At 56.3% G+C, this 22361-nt stretch overlaps 1 protein-coding gene across 6 annotated transcripts in view; it reads left to right on the forward strand.

Moving 5' to 3' along the window:
- Positions 1 to 324: 324 nt before the first annotated feature.
- The window catches only part of RANGAP1 (Ran GTPase activating protein 1), a 28690-nt gene continuing 6653 nt past the window's right edge, over positions 325 to 22361 (forward strand). For 2 of the 6 annotated variants that reach the window (XR_003510983.1, XM_027540694.1), the window contains exons 1-11: positions 3251 to 3618; positions 4529 to 4678; positions 9459 to 9586; positions 12321 to 12380; positions 14621 to 14800; positions 16821 to 16955; positions 18955 to 19113; positions 20110 to 20223; positions 20646 to 20745; positions 20826 to 20910; positions 21939 to 22091. Coding sequence is in view for 5 of the 6 variants with exons in the window: in XM_027540694.1 (XP_027396495.1) it covers positions 3561 to 3618; positions 4529 to 4678; positions 9459 to 9586; positions 12321 to 12380; positions 14621 to 14800; positions 16821 to 16955; positions 18955 to 19113; positions 20110 to 20223; positions 20646 to 20745; positions 20826 to 20910; positions 21939 to 22091 (1322 nt within the window). In the remaining variant the exon portion in view is untranslated. Of the gene's footprint in view, positions 559 to 1953; positions 2155 to 2512; positions 2605 to 3250; positions 3619 to 4528; positions 4679 to 9458; positions 9587 to 12320; positions 12381 to 14620; positions 14801 to 16820; positions 16956 to 18954; positions 19114 to 20109; positions 20224 to 20645; positions 20746 to 20825; positions 20911 to 21922; positions 22092 to 22361 lie in introns of those variants that run through there. The other 4 variants (XM_027540689.1, XM_027540693.1, XM_027540691.1 and 1 more) reach the window with 3 other exon arrangements.

A 22361-nucleotide genomic window follows, 5' to 3' on the forward strand; every position in this document is an offset into this window, starting at 1 on the left:
AACAGAACTGAGGTACCTATGACAGGCCAGGACCCCAGAGAATGCTGCCCAGATAGAAACAGTACCTGCCTAGAGGCTCTTCAGATGAAGGAGGAAGCTGCCAAGTAGAATGTTAACTCTGTGAAAAAGCTCTCAGACCCACAGCTGTGAGGGTTCTGAAGCTTGCTGAGGGGCCCCACAGGAAGCTGATTCATTCAGGGTGGAGTCACCAGGGCAAGGAAAGCCTCCTGGAGGAGGTGGCATTTAATATGGGCTCTACAGCAGAAGAGGAAAGGGAGAAGGCAGAGGATCCACAACTCAGTAGCACTTCGGACTAGAGTCTGGAGCTTCTGTTTTCTCATCTCTGCTGGGAAGGGTAGCAATGATGCCCTTTTCCTTTGTGGTTGTAAAGATTAATTTAGTTGTATGTGGAAGAACCTGGCACATACGACATTTAACTCTGAATTGCAGGTAAAGCGAAAGCGTAAGTGGGTGTGTGGGCCGAGTTGTGAGAGGTAACTTTGGAAAGAAGTCTGCCTGTGTTGCCAGTGCTGATCTCTGGGAACTGGAGTTTCTCTGGTAAGGTTTACTTTTCTGTTTCTATCCTGTTCTATGTTGGTTGAAGTGTTTATAATGAACACCTTATTTACATAATGGTTAAAGAGTTCTTTGTGAAAAGAAAATAGCTACTTGTGTTCTGTTACTTAAAAATTCGAATCTAGAGAAAAGTAGCAAAAATGTTGAAAGAACTCCCACAGACCCTTCACCCAGATTCACTTGTTTACATTTTGCTGTACTTGCATTCTCTAACGCTACATATGAATGTATACATTTTTTGAGCCATTCCAGACTAGGTTGCAACATCATGCCTGTAATTATTTCAGCATGTATTTCCCAAGAACAAAGGCAGTCTCTTACATAATCAGGTACAATTTAAAAGGAACAACAGGTTTAACATGGAAACAATGCTATTATCTTTTTTTTTTTTTACAATGTTACTATCTAACATACAAATTTTTCTGTCTCAATATTGCCCTTTATAATAATTCTCTGTACCCCGACCCCAGGATCCAATCCAGGACTACGTGTTGCATTTAATTATCGTGTCTTTTCAGTCACGTTTTATCTGCAACAGCTCCTCAGCTTTTGTCTTTCACGACACAGACATTTTTGGAAGAGTACAGACACATTATTCCGTAACGTGTTCCTCAGTTGGGTACGTCCGATGGCCCCTCACGATTAGATTAATTTTATGCGTTGCGGGGACTGGATGGTGATGCTGTGGCCTCAGCACAGCGGGAGGTGTGCGATGGATGTCAGCGTCAGTGTAGCGTTAATGTGAACGTTAATATGGCTAAGGGTGGTGTGGTAGAGTTTCTTTGCTACAGAGTTACTATTTCCCCCCCTCCTTTTAATTATCAAGGAATTTGTGGCTATTTTGGGGAAAGTCCTCGAATGTCCTTCCAATTTCATGGGACAAAAAAAAGCGAGGTTTTCCCTTTAGGAAATGGACACCTCTTAGCTTGCGGAACAGATTGAGCTTCGAGTCTCCGTTAGCACCAGCCTTTGTCAATAAAGTTACGTGAACCTGAACCTTTCCGGAAGGGCGGAGCCAGCCCGGCCTCAAGGCATTTAGGGAATTGTAGTCTCCCTGGGAGTTCGCGGTTCAACGCCGCCCAGCGGCCTCCGGGAAAAAGAGCCAGAAGCCGCAAAAGGGAGGGCACAGAGGGACCTAGCGGAGGCGCCCTGGGACGCCGCGCGGGTATTATGGAAATGGTAGTTCGCGGGCGCGACTCTGCGGCGTCCAGCCGCTCCCCGCGCAGGAGAAGCGGACTACCATACCCGACAGGCCGCGCGCGCGCAGGGGTAGGGGAAGCCGGACCAGGCCTCCGACAAATCAAATCGAAGGAAAGAAACTGCCGGCTTTCAAAATCCACCTCCCTCCGCCATCATCCGCCGCCGTGCGGGGAGCAGGTGGTGTCGGAGTTGCGAGCGGCGAGAAGCGCTTGGGCAAAGCTGACGGACGTCTACCGGTGGAGCTGAGCATCGGGAGCCCCGGATCGGAGGCGGCGACCCCGACCTGACCTGACCTGACCCGGACCCTAAATCCGTCCGCGCCCGCCGGACGCACGCGCGCACTCCGATCGCCCCACGCGGCGGCGCAGCCTGTGTACGGTAGGGTCGGGGATCCCTTTCCTTTCCTTGTCACCTGCCTGGGGATACAGGCGGGGGTGGCGCGGCCCTGGAACCGGGCGAGGAAGGTGTGGCGCTTTCTGCATGCCCCCTCCGCTTTTATCCCCTGTGCCCTCGACCGCCGAGCGCCGAGCGGGTGGGAGTTTGGGAAGCCGGGAGGGGCGCTGTCCCTTTTCCCAAGCGGCGAGGCTGAGGCTTAAGAGAGGGCATCAGGCCCACCCGGCTCGCCCAGCCGGCAGCGGCGTCCCCTGTTCGCGTCGGTGTCAATCCGAGGGCGGTGAACGTCCGCCTGGGATCCCGGATGGGACTCCGGTGCGGCCCCGCCTGTCATTCGCGGCCCGAACTCGCACGTCGCTCTCCCGCCGCCGCCTCCCAAGAGGCCCACACCCGCCGAGGACCTGGGCTGGTGCAGCCTCATCCCCGGGGACCCTCGTGAGTCTCTGCCGACGTTGGGCAGGAGCGGTGGATGTGCACGGAGGCAAATGTGCCAGGCTCCTGCTCGGGAGGGAGAGGAGATGTTTGTGTTTACTTCGCTGCTGGCCCTTTGTAGACCTTGGACCAGTCAGTTCATCTCTCTGTGGTCCAGTTGCCTAGACTTTACAGTGAACGGTGTGTGTGTTGCCTAGTCTTTATAGTGGATAGGATGGGGTGTGTGTGTGTGTGCGTACTGGACTTTTCCAGCTGAGAAGTTCTGTGTTCCTATTTCGTCTGGACGCCTCACCACCGTTTTTCTAGCCTTAAATTGTCCCAAACTGGAATTACAAGGAGTGGGGTGGTGGCGGTGTCAGGCTGTTTTATGCTCAGTTTCATCCCCTCGTTCATTCGTGAAGCAGCTTTGAGATTCCCTGCCTCACGCAGCAGATAGAGTGATCCTGTCAGAATATAACGTCACATCACAGTTCCTCTTCTGCTAGAAACCCTCCAGTGGCTCCCTTTGTCATTCACAGTAAAAGCTTCGGTTCTTAAAATGGCCTTTGTGACTGGGGCCTCTTGTTAATTCTCTTTATCTCTTACCTCTTTTCTCCTTCTCTCTCTGTGTTCCAGCCCCACTGGCCTCCTTGCACTTCCTCTGACCGCCCCCCCTTCCCCCACAAGAGCCTTTGCAAGAATGTTCTTCCCCCAGATATCTGCGTGGGTCAGTCCCCAGTATCCTTCAAGTCTTTGTTTCTTTCTTAATAATACCTTCTCTAAGACTCTTGCGAGTCCCCTTGTATTGGAAGGAGATCAAACCAGTCAATCCTAAAGGAAATCAGTCCTGAAAATTCATTGGGAGGGCTGAAGCTGAAGCCCCAGTACTTTGGCCACCTAATATGAAGAACTGACCCCTTGGAAAGGACCCCGATGCTGGGAAATATTGAAGGCAGGAGAAGGGGACGACAGAGGACAAGATGGTTGGATGGCATCACCAACTCAATGGACATGAGTTTGAGCAAGCTGCAGGAGATGGTAAAGAACAGGGAACCCTGGTGTGCTGCAGTCCATGGGGTTGCAAACAGTTGGACATGACTAAGCAACTGAACAACAACCACCACTCTATTTTAGATTAAATCCATTCCCCCCTCCCAAGAAAAAAGGAAAACAGCAAAGCTTCTTACCCCTATTCCTGTTTGTTTTTTTTCTTATCACTGTCTGAGACACTAAATAACCTTGTTCTTCCTGATCACCCATTCCTCTTTGGGGAAATGTAGTGATCCTTTCTGCCAATCTGCTGAACTATAAGCTAGAAGCTCCTTTTTTTCAGCAACTCTGTCCTCAGTCTATTGTGATGGTGGCTGTTGTGATGTAGAGACCTCTGGTCGCCTAGGAACCCCTGAGGTCTGTCCGCCATGGGCTGCCCAGTCTCCTGGCCAAGGTTGAAACGAGCTGTGCAGTGGGCTGTGCCCTGTGCCCCACCCCCAGAGTCATGCCAACGAGGGCAGTGGGGCATTCTTTGGGATGGATAACCTGGATCCCATAGCCATCTGTGTCCTGTTTGAGGAATGGGACCCTCAAACAGAAAGCACCCAACATGATCAGGCAGGTGTGTGCTCTGGGGAGACTCTTCATAGCCGTCAGACTGGGACTCGACTGCCATTCCCTGGGGACCCAGTGGTCAACTTACATGGCTCTGCTTGGTACCCCGCCTGGGGCAGTTGGGCAGAGGAGGGCTTGTAGTTAGACGGTAACTCTACAGAGGTTGAATCTTTGCCTTTTTAGAACTCTTCCTTGCTCAGTGTTTTTATTTCTCCCAGTGGTTTAGTGCTTGGGATTTCCTTATCCTGGGAGGTGGGCTCAGGCAGCTGAAATGGTCCTACCCGGCCCTCCCCAACCTGGAGATGCCCAGAGATCCTCTCTTAATGCACTTTGACCTCCTCAGTCTGCAGATTTCCAGAGGAGCCCACCAACGCAGCCACCATGGCCTCTGAAGATATTGCCAAGCTAGCAGAGACGCTCGCCAAGACCCAGGTGGCCGGGGGACAGCTGAGTTTCAAGGGCAAGAGCCTCAAACTCAACACTGCGGACGATGGTGAGTACCCGTGTGGAATGGCCCTGGAGGGACAGGGAGCACTTGTCAGGCCCGGTTAGCTTCATGATCACACTTGTCCTAGCCCAGTGAGGCTTAAAGATGTTTTGTCCGTGAGCACATTGTGGGCATCCCTGCCGGTGGCTTCAGGCCGGCAGGTGGGAAACGCCTCTTTGGGGGAATGGTTGGCAGCGCAGGACCACAGTGAGCTGCAGTCCCAGGATCCAGCCCTGATTTCTTACTTCAGATCCACCCCCGAGTTCACCGCACAATCCAGAGTTGGTCTGGGGACAGTCGTTGCCCTTCCGAGAGCGGGAAGGTTCCGAGCACTGCACCCCTGAGAGCAGTAAGGCTGCATGAAAAGGACAGTCCAGGGGTTTCCCTGGCGGTCTAGTGGTTAAGACTCTGCACTTCTACTGCAGGGACCATAGGTTCAATCCCTGGTCAGGGAACTAAGATCCCACATGCTGTGCAGCGCAGGCCAAAAAAAAAAAAGAGACTTGGGGCCCTCTTGGGAGTCTAGTCCACATAGTGAATGCCCCTGGGGAGGGATGGATGTGCTTGTCTGTGAACAGGCATCAGGCCTGGACAGAACTAGAAGCAGAATGCAGACCCTGTCTTTGCTTCTGTGGCCAGAGTATGGCTGGCACGCATCCACCCCGAATCCCAGGCATCTGGAAATGAAGGTGCCCGAATCGGGCCTCTTGAGGTTCCAGCCCAACCAGAGAAACTGGTCTGGACTTGCCCGGTTGTCCTAGTGTACAGGCAGACTGGCTCCCATCCTCCAGGCCAGAGACCGCTTGAGTCCTTGCACATTCCTAATGTCTCTGTAGGGCCTTAATCTTTAGAGTTCCTTCCTGTGCTTTGTCACTTTTGATCCTTGCATCATCCCTGGGAAAGGGAGGTAAACATGTTGCCATTTGATAAATAAGGAGTAAAGGACTCGGGAGTCTTCAGTAACTTACTCAAGGTGGTGTAGCCCTGAATAGCAGAGCCAGGATTCCATCGGAGGTCCAGCTGAGTCCCTGGTCTGGTGCGTCTCAGTGTACATTCAGCCCAGCTCAGTAAACGTGAATTTGCTATTAAATGCTGGTTGTTAACACTGAGTCACGTAGTCTTCAGTGCTGTACAAAGAGTGTCTCCGTTTATCCCCCCCGAAAAGGTCTGGAGGTAGGTTTCACCCCATTTTGCAAATTGGGAAGTTGAGGCCTAGGGAGGTGATAGGACTTTCCTAAGGCCCAGCTCTAAGCAGTGGAGCTGGGAAGAAAATTCAGGTTTGTCAGCTCCTAAAATAGATGCACGTAACCACTTCATTGGCTCAGGCTGGACGTGCCACCTCCTGCTTTGGCGGTCACCAGGGATGGGCAGCTTAGAGCCCGGGCCTCTGAGGAGCTCCTGACCTGGAGTAGGAATGAGGTCCTCAGACAGCCAACAGGAGAGAGATGAAACACAGTCTCAGAGACATGGAAGAGCTCTGGGAAGTAAGGTTGGGGAAGGGATCAGATGTTTTCCACTTAGGGAGAGGCTGGGAACCTGGTGGGGTCACAGAGAGTCGGATGTGGCTGGGCGACTTCACTTTCACTTTTCACTTTCATGCATTGGAGAAGGAAATGGCAACCCACTCCAGTGTTCTTGCCTGGAGAATCCCAGGGACAGCGGAGCCTGGTGGGCTGCCGTCTGTGGGGTCGCACAGAGTTGGACATGACTGAGGCGACTTAGTAGGAGGAGGAGGAGGAGGGCTCCAGAAGTTCCCGAGGATGAGCAGATATTTGAAGGGGAGTGGGCACCGCAGGCAGGAGAACCATGTGATTTGGCCCAGGAGCTGGGACACACAGGGTGGGCTTGAGAGAAAAGAAGTCAGAATCCCAGAAGGAGCCCTGGGCAGAGGCCCTTGAGTGCTGTATCAAGGGGCCTGGTGGCCTGATCGTGAGCCCAGAAAGGGCCTCTGTCTTGGCTGGGAGTGAGCAGGTGAGGTCCAAGGAAGGCCATGAGGCCATTGATTAGAACTAGGCCCCCAAAATTGGAAAACAAAACAAAGAACTAGGTCCTTTTCTCTGCTCACTGAGTCATGTAAGGACCAAAGTAAGGCCTTGCTACCTTAGGTAGCAGAGCCCCTGGGACTTGTTTCTTTGTGAGGCAGTCGAGGCTGAAAGGAGAACCCCCTTCCACACAGCCTGGTGACGGTTGGTGGTTAGTCAGGGCCAGCTGGGGCCCATCCCTGGCCTGTTTTTAAGTTCTGTGTAAAGTAACTCTGGATTGCCAGTCAAGCGAGAGGCGACCCGGCTGTGACCCCCACCCTCTCCCGTCCCTGCTCTTTCCATTTGGGTGCTCTTCCTTGCACGCTCACTCTGACTCCCTGGCTAAGCTCGTGGCAAGCACAGGACTTTCCGGTCTCTGTACCTGTGTCACATACACGGCTTCCCCTGGGGCCCTGGCATCTTGCCTCGCTTCTAAGGACGGTGTAAACATTCCCATGAGCAGCCATCTTCCCTCCTGGTGAGCCGGCCGTTCCCTGGATGTTAGGGGGACGCCCTGTTGGAGCAGGTCTTCCAAAGGCTGAGAGGCCACGCCAGCCCTGCCCCTAAGTGCCAGCTGCAGAAGCGGCCTGGACACCTGGCGCTGTGGAGTTGCAGCTCCAAAGGGGGAGAGGGGTTTGGGGGTTTCTCTGCCAGGGCCCCTCTGTGTGAAGTCTGTGGTTGTGCACAGAAGCAAGACTTTGGGGAGCAGCACATACGTTCATTTTGAGAAAACCTGTCTGAAGCTCAGCGTTGCCATTTCCCCTGAACTTCTGGGCAGAGTGGCTTCATTCTCTGAAGCCTCAGCGTACCTTCCTAGGAAATGGGAGGCTCGTGCCTGTCCAGTCTTTCTTGTCATAAAATGCATGCTGGTCACTACTCTAGCTGTGTGACCTTCGCAGGCACTTCCTTACCTCAGGTCACTTAACAAGACCAGGCTTGTCAGTAACAACCTTAGGAAACGTGGTACCAGTGAGCAGAGGCGAAGTGAGATGAGGAAAGGCCCTTTCTTCACAAACGGATGACCCAGCGAGGAAGCCGGTATTAATGAAGTCTCTGTGTGATAATCAAGTAACCGTTCAGGGACCTCCCTGGCGGTCCAGTGGATAAGACTCCACACAGTCCATCCCAGCTAAGACCCAGCATACTGCACAACAGGGCCGAAAGAAAAATGGACCTGGTTGGAGGTAGCAAGGTTTCTGAGGAGGTGCTACTGTTGGCGGGGGTGGGGAAGAGGAGGGAGACCCCCAGCTCTCCTGCAGCTCTGACAGCTTCTCAGGGAGCCCCTTAGAGGCTGCAGGTCACGAGCTTTCTCTTTTAAAACTGTTTGCTTGGCTGCACCGGGTCTTCGTTGTAGCTGTAGCCTGTGGGATCTAGTTCCCTGACCAGGGATTGAACCCAGGCCCCCTGCATTGGGAGTTTCTTAACCACTGGACCACCAGGGAAGTCCTAGCATATCCCAGACTTTCTGACAACCCTTCTGTGGTTGTCGTAGCCTGGAAGGTCGTGTTCCGCTCTTCTCTCTCACATTCCTCTCCATCTCTTCCCCACCATGTTACCCCGATCCATCCTGTGCCAGCCAGACTAGATTTGTCTTTCATGTAACCTGCATGGTTTTTTTCAGATTGTAAAATTAATACATGCTCATTGTAGCATACAGAAGCATTGAAAGAAGGGGGAAAAATTATCTTCATTATAACACAGCCCAGGGATGTAACTGCTGTTAATTTTGATGCTTTTTTTTTTCAAGTTTTGTGTTTTTTTTCCCAAAACACATAGTTGAGTTCCTCTTTTTTTTTTTTTTTCTAAGTAATTGGGATCATAATTACAGATACTTAAAAAGCTGCTTTCTAACCAGACACATTGAGAGTACATTGAACAGATGCTGGGAAAACACAGATTGAGCCAGAATCCCACCACCTGGAGATAACCGCTTTAACGTCTGGTTTCTAAAACTTGCGGGGGGGGGGGTGTGTGTGTGTGTGTAAGAATTCATACAATGTTTTCACTTATCACTGTAAGATGATTATTTTCCAAGTCAGGTAAACAGCTCTGTTGCCATTCGTAGTGACATCAGTGTGACTGCTTATATCACGCGCCCCAGTGAGTTACCCTGCCCTCTGTTGATTGGCATTTAGAGTGTATGGGATTTTTCATCACAATAAAGCAGCACACTAATGCGCACGCCAGCCCGAGTCACCTCGCCCTGGATGCGTGTGTGCCTTCTCCCTGCCCTGCCGGTGTTCGCCCCTTCTTGGCAGGTTCCACCCACACCACCCACAAGGTGCCCCGAGCACCTTCTTCACCCACACCAGCCGGTTCCTCTTTTCCCTTGGTTCCCAAGCCTTGTTTTAACACTCATTACAGAGGAATTGTAACTCAGATGGTAAAGAATCTGCCTACAATGCAGGAGACCTGGGTTCGATCCCTGTGTTGGGAAGATCCTCTGGAGAAGGGAATGGCTACCCACTCCAGTATTCTTGCCTGGAGAACCCCACGGACAGAGGAGCCTGGCGGGCCACAGTCCATGGGGTCTCAAAGAGTCGGACACGACTGAGCGACTAACTACTAATGACTACAGAGGAATTGTCCGCATAGCCACGTCCCCTACTATACCGTGAGCCTGTCTGAGTCCCTTGGTGAGCCTGGGCCTGGCACCCAGGAGGTGCACTGTAGCCCTCGTGAGGGACGAGGTGGTTGCTGGGCCTCAGCTCCTGCATCTGTGGCCCATGAAGTCTAAGAATGTGATTTTTTTGGTCCCCGGGCAGCCAAAGATGTGATTAAGGAGATTGAAGACTTTGACGGCTTAGAGGCCCTGCGCCTGGAGGGCAACACGGTGGGCGTGGAGGCAGCCAGGGTCATCGCCAAGGCCTTGGAGAAGAAGCCGGAGCTGAAGGTGAGGTCGGGGGCGAGCAGGCCCAGCCTGGGTGGGGACAGGCCTCCGCTCACATACCACCCCCCCGGCAGGTGCCTGTGTCCAGTCCCTCCTGGGCCCTGGGGGTGGTCACCTCGGACAGCTCCCTTGCTCCAGGCTTCCTGGAGCACAGCGCCAGCTGGGGCCCCTCTGCCTGTGTGATGTGTCTGCTCGAGCCCGGCGGTCACAGACCCGGAGAAGGTGTCAGGAGGATAAGAGGTTTACCGGGTCACGTGAGAAAGGGAAAGAGGAAGGAGCAGAGCTGGAGAGAGCCTGCAGCTCATGTCACAGATCTGGGAGCCATTCTGACAGGTGCTCAGCCCAGCCTGGGCAAAGACTCCTGAGCAAAGGCTGCCCCTCGGAGGAGGCGCGTTTGGGGCAGAAATGGCCACACCTCAGCTCAGGTGCTGGTGGTTGGAAGGAAGGCTGCTCAGTGGGGGCCTTCTACCTGCCCTTCTCACAGCCTAATGGCTGGTCCTTTCTTGAAGGTTAGACGCAAACGGTGCCCTTCCTCAGCCAACCCAGAGATTCTTCCGTTTTGGTGTTTCTCAGAGCGAGTTCCTCTGAATGCTGGTCCTTCATGCTCTGTGAGAGACGTGCCGTCATAAAGCTGTGTCTCCATCTTGTGAGTCAAGGGAACTGAGGCCTCAGGGCGGCTGAGTCAGCCTCCTCAGATCCTGCTGCTGGTCAGAGCCTGAGCTGTGCTCACATTTCCAAGTCCAGCACGCGTTCGTGGCCCTCAGGGCTTTCTCAAAGGGAAGGCAGACGAGGCCAGGGCCGTGAGAGGAAGCGGAGGGCCCCGAGCTGGTCAATGGCGTGGCCTCTGATGTTTGTGTCCTCAAGAGGATCACGGTCAGGTTAACAGACAGCCAAGGCAGGGCTGCTTCTGCTCTCCTGCCCAGGGCCTGTCCTTTGCCTGCACATGAACTGGAACATTTTTCTGTGAAGGAACTCTGCTCTCCCGGGTGATCCCTGAAGGACAGGAACAGAGGAGACATGCCTGCAGCTGAGCGTAGGGATCCAAGGGCCTGGGTTGGAGCCCCAGTGCCGCCACCTCATTGGTTGCACTGCCTGGCCTTACATGGCGTCTGGGCTCCTTGATGCAGAGGAGTTTTTCCTCCCTGGGTGGTTGCCATGGTGACCACAGGCAGGCTGGAGTGAGAGCGCTTGAGCTGTGGGAGTAGGGCCTGTTTCGCATCCCCCTGTGCAGGCCCAGGGCCTTGAGTCGCCTCACCGCAGAGTCTCAAGCTTGCCTCTCTGCAGGAAGGAGCTGGGGGTGTTGGAGCAGCAGCTGGGGCAGAGGTGCCTGTGACACCGGTGCCCTTCTGGGCACAGCGCTGAGGTGAGATAAGATGGTAGTTCCACTCCTGTAGCACCTCACACGTTAGGTCTTGCCAGGTGAGCAAAGTGTGACCCAGGCTTGGAGCCCAGACAGCACCCCAGCCTCTCAACTGCTATACTGCCCACATGGATATGAGCGAGGCCTAAAGCCTGTTTCAGAGATAAGATGCTGGGGGTCAGAGTCAGGGAGTGGCAGGCCTGGGTCAGCTGAGCCAGGAATAGAAGGCAGCTGCGTGCCCTGGAGCCCCACACTGACCTCAGCCCATCAGAGCTAGGTTGGGGAAGCTTCTGGATGAGAACACTGTCCATAGGGAGGCGCTTAGGTTGGAGCTGCCGGTTCTGACCCCACACACCTACATACAGGTGTATCTCCCCAAGCCAACTTGTGTAGGATGTCCGCAGGGGTGTTAGTGATTTGCTTTATTGGAGGATGTGAGAGTTTTGCCAACACCAGCTTCTCTAGTACTTAATGTTGGGTCTAGTTCATACGTGTTGAGGCCTGGGTTTCAGGGAACAGTTGCTTCTCCTGTGTCCATTTTTCCGAGGGTTGGCCAGGAAAGGCCAGAGCTGTCAGAGGTGATATTTTAAGTGGACACAGACCTAGCGTTAGAGGTAGGGCTGTGTGCTGGGAGCCTCAACTCTGCTCCCCAGCATGGATGTGACCCAGCTACGTGGCCACTGCTTTTGTGATATTTAACTGGCATGGCCTTTAAATCAGCTCACTTGGAAGTAATTTAAAAGCAAACGCGATCTCTTTTCTAGCTGGAAAAATCACATCCCTTACTATAAAGGAAATCAGAGTGTTATTAAATTCTAGTTCGAGGTCACTGTCATCTAAAGGGTCTGAACCTGAAGCCTTCTCTCCCTTTGTTAAAAAGGCAGATGAGCTGGAAGTGGGGGCGTGGGTGAGACTCACCAACCCCCAACCAAACCTGTCTTCTGGAGGTGGTAAGGAGGGTTGAAAAGAGAGTAACTTCTTCACTGCTGGGTTCTATGTTGTCTCGTTTCCTTTCCTCCACTCTCCAAGATCATGTCCCATGTTGCTATGGCCCACACCATGGGGGAAAATTGGACTGGGAAGGAGCACTGGGCCAGGAGTCTGGTGTCCTGGTCCTGGTCCTTCCGCTGCCTTGCCGGGGGGCCTGGGGCCAGTCCCCTCCTTCCCTCTCAGCCTGATTATTTTTTTCTCTGAGAACCAGAGGGTTGGACAGATGGAGGGTTTTCCTGACACTGCTGCTGATACTCACGGTCCTTTCCTCTGGGGCCTCCAGGTCCTGTCAGCGTCCATCACAGCTGGTCCCAGGTCCATGGGGGTGAGGGGCTGTCTGAAGGCCATCTCGAAGGGTTTCGGCTAACTCTCTTCTTCCTTCCAAAGCGATGCCACTGGAGCGACATGTTCACGGGGAGGCTGCGGTCGGAGATCCCTCCCGCCCTGGTGAGTAAAGGCGACCTCTGCTTGCGCCCCGGGCCGCAGGGACCCCTTTAGCACCTCCCAGGACTTTCCCTCACAGCCTCCTCTTTGTGGAGGCTGAGAGTGCCCTGGGGGCGGCCGAGATTCTGCCATGGCAGCCAGGCAAGCGCGGTCGCTGTCTGTGTCCTGACAAGCAGGTGGCAGCACACGCGGTGATGGGGAGCCAGGAGTGAGGACTCAAGGTCCCTGGGAGACTGGGCGGCCCAGTGACAGGAAGCGCAGCAGAGACCTGAGCTCAGAGATTTCGCCCACAGGCAGCGTGGGTCTCCTCCCCAGATGATTATCCCCTCATCCCAGCCCCTCCTTCTGTGTCCTGAGGTCCCTCTCGACTTGACTCTGCACACAGGCTGCCCAGTCTTCCTCCGGCCCCTCCCTTTCTCCAATACCACTCTTTCTGCTTTGGTTCTCATCATGGGTGGCTTCTCTCTGCCTGTTTTCCCTTTCCCCATTCCTGGGCTCAGCTTGGCTTGGGTGGAGCTCCCAGCCTGTGTGCATGTGTGGGAGGCACGGAGGGTCACAGGACCCAGTGTGGCTTGCCTGGGGCTCAAGGGGAGGGGGCGGGGCTGGCAGCCTCCCAGCGAGGCCTCCCAGCGAGGCTGGGCAAGCTTCCGGTCCGTCTGGTCTGTGTTGTGCTGGTGCTATCTTCCCAGGCCTCCGATCAGCCAGCACCGGCCCTCCTGAGATGCCAGCACTAGCCTCATCTCTAAAGCACCTCTGTCCAATAGACAGTTAAGGGTCATCCAGGATGGGACAGCTGTCCCCATGGGGACACTGGAGAGCGGGCTCCCTGGGTGGAAGGTTGATGGAGCCCTGGCAGAGTTGCTCAAGCTGGATACAAGTCTCCAAGGGTGGACAGGAACCAGGGGCGGCTAGGATTCAGAGCACAGGTTAAGTGAATTGACGTGAGTGTATACAAAAGGATTTTGAGTTAGAAAAGTTGAAGGAGACTGACTGACGAGATCCTGGCTGGGCGCCTCTGCGCTGTTGTCTTACCTACATTTTAGCCTCTAATCTTCTGCAGAAGTTCTGCAGAAGGCGTGATCTCCATACTAAACTTACGGTGAGAGCACGTCTCAGAAACAGGAATACAAATTTGGGGTCCAGGAATGGCGTGAAGTGCAGGGATGGTGGAGTGGTGTAGAGGGAGAGCTTGAGCCTCTGACCGCTTAAGGGCTGAGATTTGTTGCAGCCCTATCACTGGGGCTGGGCTTTCTTCAGCAGGCGGGGGAGCCAGAGAATGGCCCTTCGTTGTCGATCTGGGGTTGGAGGCCGTGGAAACTGCCTCAGCTGCCCTGTCCATCACCGGATCAAGGGCAGTGTCTTCCCTACGCCTCCCACCTTGAAACCCTGCCCCCTCCATGCCCAGCCCTGGCAGAGCCGCCTTGCCCCACCCACTTGTCCTGGGGAACTTCGGTGTCCCAGCCTGGCAGGTTCCCGGGAGAGCTCAGCACCTTCTGGCCACATCTGGTCCTGGGCTGAGGTGGGAAATGGGGCACCCACATTGGGTGCTTAGTCACCGCTGGAAACCCTGGGGCATCGGTGGTCCTTCCTCCCCTCCCTGGCCAGTGATCTCATCTCTGCAGGTCCCCCCTCTCTCTGTGAGAACCCTGACGAGACTCAGTTTCCCCTCCACCACCTCTCATCACACTGGCCCCCGCAGCCTCTTCTGTTGCCTGGATCCCTGTCTCACACCTCCAGCCTCCCTCTGCCTGTCTGTCTGCCCTCCCCAAGTCTGGGGCTGTGTCTTCTGTACCCCTCACGCGCCTCCAAGCCTACTGCGCTCAGGCCCAAGTTCACAGTTCTTGGCCTGGCGCCTGCCTGAGTTGACCCCCGCCTCTCCTGGAGGCTTGTCCCCAGACACACAGCTTGCCGCTTCGTGCTGTGTCCCTCTGCTAGTGGGTTTACTTCTGGCTGGAACCTCCTCGTATTCCATGATTGGCTGCTGCTCATCCAGACTGAGCTCAGATGTGGCCTCCTGCAGGATGCTTTCCCGGATGACCGTACTAAGCCCCAGGCTACAGCTGAATTAAGAGTCCTCTGCAGGGTTTTCAGTCCAGTGTAACATGGTCAGCTCTGTACTGAGACCGTCTGTGTCTCTGCCGGGTCCCCACCTGCCAGATGCCCCCCAAGGGCAGGAAGGGCCTGGCACAGAAGTAGCACCTGGTCCCTGTCTGTGAAACTGACGCGAGCTCCTCTGTGCCCAGATCTCTCTCGGGGAGGGACTCATCACGGCTGGGGCCCAGCTGGTAGAGCTGGACCTGAGTGACAACGCCTTCGGGCCTGATGGCGTGCGAGGCTTCGAGGCCCTGCTCAAGAGCTCCGCCTGCTTCACACTGCACGAACTCAAGCTCAACAACTGTGGCATGGGCATCGGTGGTGGCAAGGTGGGTGTGGCCACTCCCTCCCCCACATCCCTGTGTCTTCCGCCTTCCTCCCTGCCCGGTCCCCTGGTACATCTGCATCCGCCTGGAGTATGTGCCCTTGGCCACCCACCGTCTGGGATGGTTCGCCTCTTGTTTTTCTCTTCAAAGGACAAAGGCCTCAAAGGCAGCAGCCTATGGCCAGTGGGGACAGGAGATGGATCTGGGAGGGTGGAGTTGCCAAGCAACCATCCTCAGTTCTGTGTTGCCTTAGCAACCCACAGGCAGCATTGCAGACGTGCTCCAACCTGCTGGCTCTGCAGAGCACAGGGTTTGGGCATCACCAGACCCGCTGTGCCCTCGGAACAGCTGCCAGAGCCATGTGAGGGCTGGCATGTGCAGTGGCGGAGGGAGCCCACAGCAAGGGGCCACTCGGGGAGGCCTGGGCGCAGCTCACCTTTGTCCCTGGTCAGACCCTTGCCCAGGGTGCCTCCTCTGTCCTGCCAGCAACCAGGCTGGTCAGGGCAGAAGGGCCAGGGAGGCCAGCCTTGATTATTCTCTTCTTGGCCCATTCTGGCTGTTTCTGGCCTAGCTTCTAGAAAGGCCAAGCGCCAGTCTGCATTCCCATTCTCCTTCCCTCACCGTCTGACCAAAACGAGCAGGGGGCCAGGACATAGGAACTGACAGCAAACAGGGACGTCTTCTCTTTGAAGACGTGTCACCTTAATTCTCCCCCCTTACTGAGAGGTGGGTGACACTGTCCCTGCCTTTTCAGATAACGGCACTTGAGCTTAGAGCTCTTGGGTTGAGCGCCTCAGATGATGTAGCTAGCGTGGGCCGGATGTGGGATTTGAACCAGCATCCCCGTGGCCGCTCAGAGCAGCAGGAGGCACCTGTGTGTGCTCGAGGCGGCCCAGGCTGAGGAGTGGCCTGCCCTGCACATGGCCTGTCACCTCCTGCCCCATGGGAGGGCGGGCAGCTCACGCTGGGCTGTCTCAGCCTGCAGGCCTCTGGTCTAGGGGCAGTAAGCTGTGTGTTAAGACAACAGTGTTTGCCTCAGCGCAGGACACCAGTCCAGCCCCACCCGGAGTAGAGCTGCCTCTGCAGATCCCTCAGGCTGGCCTGCAGCAGAAGTCGGTGGGCTCTGCCCTGAACACACACCCGACCCCCGCTGGCGGTGTCCCAGGTCCTGTATGTGCCCCGGAGTAGAGCTGTGTGCAGCCACACTGAGCCGGCTCCCTCGTTGCAGAGCAAGGCTAATGCCTTCTGTCTCCCGGGCTGGTTTTGAGGTTGAATGAGGTGTGAAAGCACCTTGGCTGGGAGCGCTCAGGGCCTGGCAGGTGTGTGTAAGTGTCTGCTGCCGCGCTGCCCAGGACCCGTTTACATCCTCTATACTGCCGTCTCTCCACTTCAACCCACCAGCCGACTGGTGTTTGTGACCTCTTGCTCTGTTGGTGTCACTAGATAGAGGCCACCTCCTGGCACCACCCCAGGGTCAGGGCAAACCAGGTTTTAGGTTTTTACCCCCAGCAGGTGAGCCCCCGCTGTATGGCTGGTCAGAGCCTGGGCGGGTGTCAGATGGGTCATGGTGGGGGGAGCCCTGCCCTCCTTGGCCAGCTCCCCTGAGGCCTTGCGGAGCATGGAGGAGATGCCAGAAGGTTCGGGTTCTGTCCAGGGTGTGCCGCTTGCATGGTGTCTGCAGGAAAGTTTCTGTCGCTTTCTGAGCCCAAGTTTCTTCAGCCAGAGTGTGGGAGTCGCGATGGTGCCCACCTGACAGAGGGTCCTGACGCTAAAGTGGGCTGACCATGAAGCCCCTTGCCCACGTCACTCGGTGTTGTTATCTCCCTCTCCCCGTCCCTACCATGAGGCTAAGCCCCACAGGCTGACGGGATAGGTGGACACAGAGGTGGATGTCACAGCCCATGTTCCTGCAAAGTGCTGGGCCCAGCTGAGGTGCTTGCTGCTGAGCAGTTCCTCGTCCCATATCCACCCGGGCTGTGGCTGGTGCAGCACGTTGAAGACCAGGGCCTCCTGCCTCCCCCAGATCCTGGCAGCAGCTCTGACCGAGTGTCATCGGAAGTCCAGTGCCCAAGGCAAGCCACTGGCACTGAAGGTCTTCGTGGCGGGCAGAAACCGTCTGGAGAATGACGGAGCCACCGCCTTGGCAGAAGCTTTCGGGGTGAGTGGTTTCTGCCCTCCCTGCCCTGGGGCAGGCTGAGCATGGCCGGCAGACGCAAGAACTTGGCCAAGAGACCTCGGGTGGCTCACCTCCCCCTCCGAGGCTGCTAGCTCATCTTCTCGGGACAGTATCCCCATCACTCGAGTAGGAAAGGTGGCGTGATCCGCCTTCTGGGGTGAATCGTCAGTGCTATTTGTGACCTGCCAGGCTGGGAAACGAGCGGCAGTGCCAGAGCAGCGTGAGTGCTGACCCCGGCCTGTGGGGTCACAGTCCCTGGCTCCAGTGAGAAGGGCGCTGGGATGGAGCCCATGAAACTTGCCCATGAGCCAGGGAGGAGGGCGGGAGCAGCAGCTGGAGGGGGTGCTCTCAGGTGTCCTTCAGGGCAGGGCGTCTAAGTCAGGTCCGTGGACTTCCCAGGTGGCTCAGTGGTAAAGAGTCTGCCTACTAATGCAGGAGACACAGGAGACTGGGTTCGATCCCTGGGTCAGGAAGATCCCCTCGAGTAGGAAATGGCAACCCGCGCCAATATTCTTGCCTGGAAAATCCCACGGACGGAGGAGCTTGGTGGGCTACGATCCATGGCTTTGCATAGAGTTGGACATGACCGAGCATGCACGCTGTGGAATCCCACTGGTCTGTGAATAGAGTTCAGGAAGGCTTTGAATGTGGTCAGGGGGATAGTGCATGATTGTTTCACTACCAGAGCTAATAAAATGCAGCATTTACCTTCCATGGTGAATGTGGACAGTAAACTTCAGCTTTAGAAATTCTTGTGGCATTGTTACCAGGAGAAATCACAGGTATTTTCATGTCAAATGATAGCCATTGTGGATAGACAGAAGTATTTGTTTCTCATACATTAAAGTTAATGGTTCTCCAAGGTCTTATTATCCGTTGGCTTACGAGGTATATGTATGAGTACAACAAACATTTAGGCAGTTTTCTAAACATTTTGATACTTGTCTTCCAGTTGAATTGATTTGTTATTCTGTATAATTTAGCTTAAAATTTAAAAACATCCAGAGGGGGAGCCCTAGGGCTTTACCAGGTTGCCCAATGGCACAGAAAATATTAAGAGCCCTGACTTGGAATGTGCCTCAGTTGGGCTGCCTGTGTTCATTTGTGAATCCCCATGCTGTGCTGGGCGCCCAGAGATGACAAGGTGCCTGGGTACAGAATTAGGCCAGGCCTGTCCTCAGTCCCTCCAGGGTGGTGATAGAGACTGGGACGTGGGCCTCTCCTTGAGATCTTGGGGGCTGTTAGGATGCAGACAGGAAGGTGGCTTTGACACTTTAGAAGGATGAACACCATGAGAGGGGAAGGATGAGGCACCCTGGGGGCAGAGAGGAAGAGTGTTGGGTTGTGCTGGGGGGGTTGGGGTAGGGCAATCCAGGAAGTCTTCCTGTGGGAGGAGGCATCCAAAATGAGAGCTATTAAACACATTAGGAGTCAGCCTGTCAAGAAAATGCCAGAAAAAGGAGGAGACAGAGTGTTCCAGGCAGAGAAAAGGAGGTGAGGGAAGGCTGGAGTGAGGGGGTTCGCTAGGTTCAGGAAGCCTTCTCACCCCAAGAAAAGGATGCAGAAGATGGGCTGCCACTCATACTGTGTAAATAAGGCAGCAGCACCCTCATAAAGAAAGGCCACGTGGTGCTGCATTATACAGAGCAGGGCCTGGGCTGACTGCAGGCCAAAGCCCAGGGTCCCTGCAGTGCAGAGGTGCCAGACAGAGACACCAGTGCTCAGAGCTGTGTGGCCCTGGGCAAGTTACTTAGCCCCTCTGATCTCAGTCATCTGTCTGGTGATGGTCCTGATCCCAGGTAGGTCTCCCTCGTGAGACGAGAGGATCAGGTGTGGTTGTGCCCTGAAGCATGCTTTGCCCTCTGTTCATGGACAAGCCCCTCCCACACCTGGTTGGTGGTACTGCCCTCCTGCCCGCAGGGTGTCCCCTGGCCCCGCCCCCGACCTCGGGGCCCACTGCTCTCACTCCTGCCCCCCACAGATCATCGGGACTCTGGAGGAGGTCCACATGCCCCAGAATGGGATCAACCACCCCGGCGTCACTGCCCTGGCCCAAGCCTTCGCCATCAACCCCCTGCTGCGGGTCATCAACCTGAACGACAACACGTTCACCGAGAAGGGCGCCGTGGCCATGGCCAAGGTGAGAGGGGCACAGCAGGGCCCGAGTGGGCCACGGAAACCAGGACTGGTGGTTGTCTTTGCTGTGGACCCGTTGGCAGGTGGCTGCTCTCCCCCCGGCCCACCCACCTGGTGTGTATCCCGTGGCTTCAGCCACGTGCACGTGTCCCGAACGGGGCATCTGTCACCAGGGGGCCTGGGCCCTGGGGGCAGCTCTGCGTGTCCGCGCTGCCCCATCCTGAGCGACCTCCATGCAGCCGCAGCTGTCGGTGCTGGTTTTGTTCTCAGAGGCCACGTAGAGGCTGCTCCAGCCTGTTGGCCTCATCGATTCTTTCCTCAGCTGTTTATTGAGCCCCCGTCTAGTGCCCAGCGCTGTACCGAGTGCAGGCCACACAGAGCTGAGTCTGGGACTCTGCCTTCAAGGAGCCCCGAGGGCGAGGAGGGGAGGAAGGAGCCAGTCCACTGCGAGCACAGTGGCTGCTGGGCGTCGGGGCTGCTGGGTGGGAGACGCTGCTGCTCCCATCAACCTCAGAGGCCTGCACGACCCCACAGGAGTCTGGCAGGCCTGCTGTGGGGTCTTAGAGACTTGAGCAAGCGTTGGGGAGCACACAGGGAGTTCCAGCCAGACGCAGGGCAGGCTTCCTGAAAGAGGCCACCTTGTGGCCAAGTTCTCCAGGACAAGTGAACTTTGTGTGGACAGGGAGGGCAGGAGGGGTGTTCGGGAAAAGGGGTCAGCAGCCCGTGGGCAGGCCAGAGACAGGAGTGACCCTTACTCCATTGGTCCTGGTGTGACCAGGCCGGGGGTCAAGGTGTGTCTGAGGGCTGGGGGATGGAAGGGGCCTTGCTGACTCCTTGAGACCTCCCATGAGTAATAGGGAGCCCTGGAAGGGGCTTAGCCAGAGGCTGGGAGGCCTCCCGGGGGCAACAGGAAGAGCTGATGAGGCAACTGGACCGGGCACAGGGCGGTGTGACGCTGGCTCAAGGAGGGCCTCACCCTGTCCCCCACCTCCTCCTGCAGACGCTGAAGACCTTGCGGCAGGTGGAGGTGATCAACTTCGGGGACTGCCTGGTGCGCTCCAAGGGCGCCATCGCCATCGCAGACGCCATCCACGGGGGCCTGCCGAAGCTGAAGGTGCTGGCCGACCCCCTACCTCCTCCCTCCGGGGTCCAGGCTCCCCCGCTCTCAGGGTGACAGCGTGCGGGGAGCAGGGTTCAGGCCTGTCAAGGCAGGTGGGCCTGGGTTCACAGCCCGGCCTTTCCACCTCCTTCTCCCCGAGTGACTCTGCAAGTCTCTTCACCCCTCCGAGCTAGGGTTTCTGACTTTTCAAAGAGAAGAGTGACTCGGGTCGTTGCAGTTTAGTGGGAGTTGTTGGGTGAATAGTATTCCTTTTGTCGTGGCGGTGTGTCTACGCCGGACAGAGTCTGCCTCAAACCCTCACCTGGGGAAGTGGAGGCTCCTGACCCCTTTGTCTCCTGGTCACCCCGTGTCTCCTGGTCCCCCTGTCTTCTGGCTCCTGTGTCTGCCTGCCTCCACCCCTTCCCGTTATCTTTTAGGAGCTGAATTTGTCATTTGGTGAGATCAAGAGAGAGGCTGCTCTGTCCGTCGCTGAGGCCGTGGCAGACAAGACGGAACTGGAGAAACTGGACCTCAATGGTAGGAGGCGGGTGGCCTCGGCCCCGGCCTGCCCAGTGGGCCCCACCCCGTGCTGACCTCCGGCCCCTCCCCGCGAGCAGGCAACATGCTGGGAGAAGAAGGCTGTGAGCAGCTGCAGGAAGTGCTGGAAGGCTTCAACATGGCCGCGGTGCTGGCGTCCCTCAGGTGGGGGGTCTGGGGCCCCGGATTCTTCGTTCCTCCCTTTATTCATTCAGAAAACATGGGTGGAGTCCCTGTGGTGTGCCGGGCACCGTGCTAGGCATTAGGGGATTGACAGCGAGACAGTCAAGGTTTCTGACTCCTAAGACCTTGTTGCCGTGGGCGAGGGATCAAGGAATAAGACAATGATAATCAAGTAATGGCGTGTAAATATCACAGGGACATAGAGGGGGCTGAGAGCAGTCACCCTATAGAGCAGGAGGGTCGGGGAAGCCTCCCAAGGGACGCGCTTCGATCTGAGGTGACGCTACGCGGGGCAGCAGTGATGTGGGGTGCAGTGGCCATGGGATGGGCCCGGGCTGTTCCTGAGACCAGTCTTGGAGGTCGACTGGAGAAGGCAGAAGTTGATGCAGGAGCGAGGGTCTTCCGGGTTTGAGGGGCAGGGGGCTGCCTCCTCCGTCTGGATGGGAGCTGGCTCGTCCATCAGCACCCGTCTCTGCCTGCCTCTCTGACCTCTAGATGGGCGTCATTTCTGTGTCAGGCCCTCCATCATGTCCCATCAGGGCCAGGCCCCGTGCTGCTGCAGGACCTAGGCCAGGAAGGGCTCGAGGGGCCCCCCAGTCCGGGGGAAGTGGAACAGGCTTCATCTGAGGCAGGGCGGCCCCCTCACTCCCCCTTGACCATAGTTTCCCGTGGTCAGCAAGACGTGGGTGGCACCGTCCTGGGCGTCTCAGCCTGGGCAGTGTTCCCGCCCAGCCCTGGGCCCCAGCTATGACAGAATTCTTCCTTTCCTCCTTCTCCCCCGTGGGACTGCGGGTTCTTTGGGACAGGGACAAGATGCAGTGCAGGCGTCCCTGTGGGACGGGCCTCCAGGCGACTCCCAGGTCCCCAGTCCGGGACAGCTGCTCCTCGGCCCTCCCTGCCCGGCTCCTGCCTGGCTGGGGGTCTGTGGGTTCTCGGGGCCAATGTGGGCCACCGGACAGGGAGGGGTCTGCTTCAGCCAGACCTTCCTCCGCAGTGATGACGAGGGTGAGGATGACGAGGATGAGGACGAGGAGGAGGAGGAGGAAGGAGAAGAGGAGGAGGAGGAGGATGAAGAGGAGGAGGAGGAAGAGGAGCCACAGCAGGAAGAGCAGGGCGAGGAGTCGAGCACACCTTCAAGGAAGGGCCAGGGCCCGAACAGTGGGGTGAGTCCTGCAGGTCAGAGCCCCGCCCCGGGTCCTGGGGTCGTGAGACCGCTCCCCCGGGAGGAGGGGTGGGGGTGTCTTGGTCCCAGGACTGCAGACTCGTTCTGCCTGTGCGCTTCCACATGGAAAAGAGGAAATCACCCCAGTGCGGCTGCATTTGTCTTACTTAACCCCAGGACAGATGTGTCTGCTCATTTATAAGTTATCCACACGCACAGTGCTGCTGCACCACGTGCAGTAGACTGCTGAACAGCACGGGTGTGCCCTGCA

The sequence above is a fragment of the Bos indicus x Bos taurus genome, chromosome 5, assembly GCF_003369695.1.
Source record: "Bos indicus x Bos taurus breed Angus x Brahman F1 hybrid chromosome 5, Bos_hybrid_MaternalHap_v2.0, whole genome shotgun sequence".
Taxonomy (NCBI): Eukaryota; Metazoa; Chordata; class Mammalia; order Artiodactyla; family Bovidae; genus Bos; species Bos indicus x Bos taurus.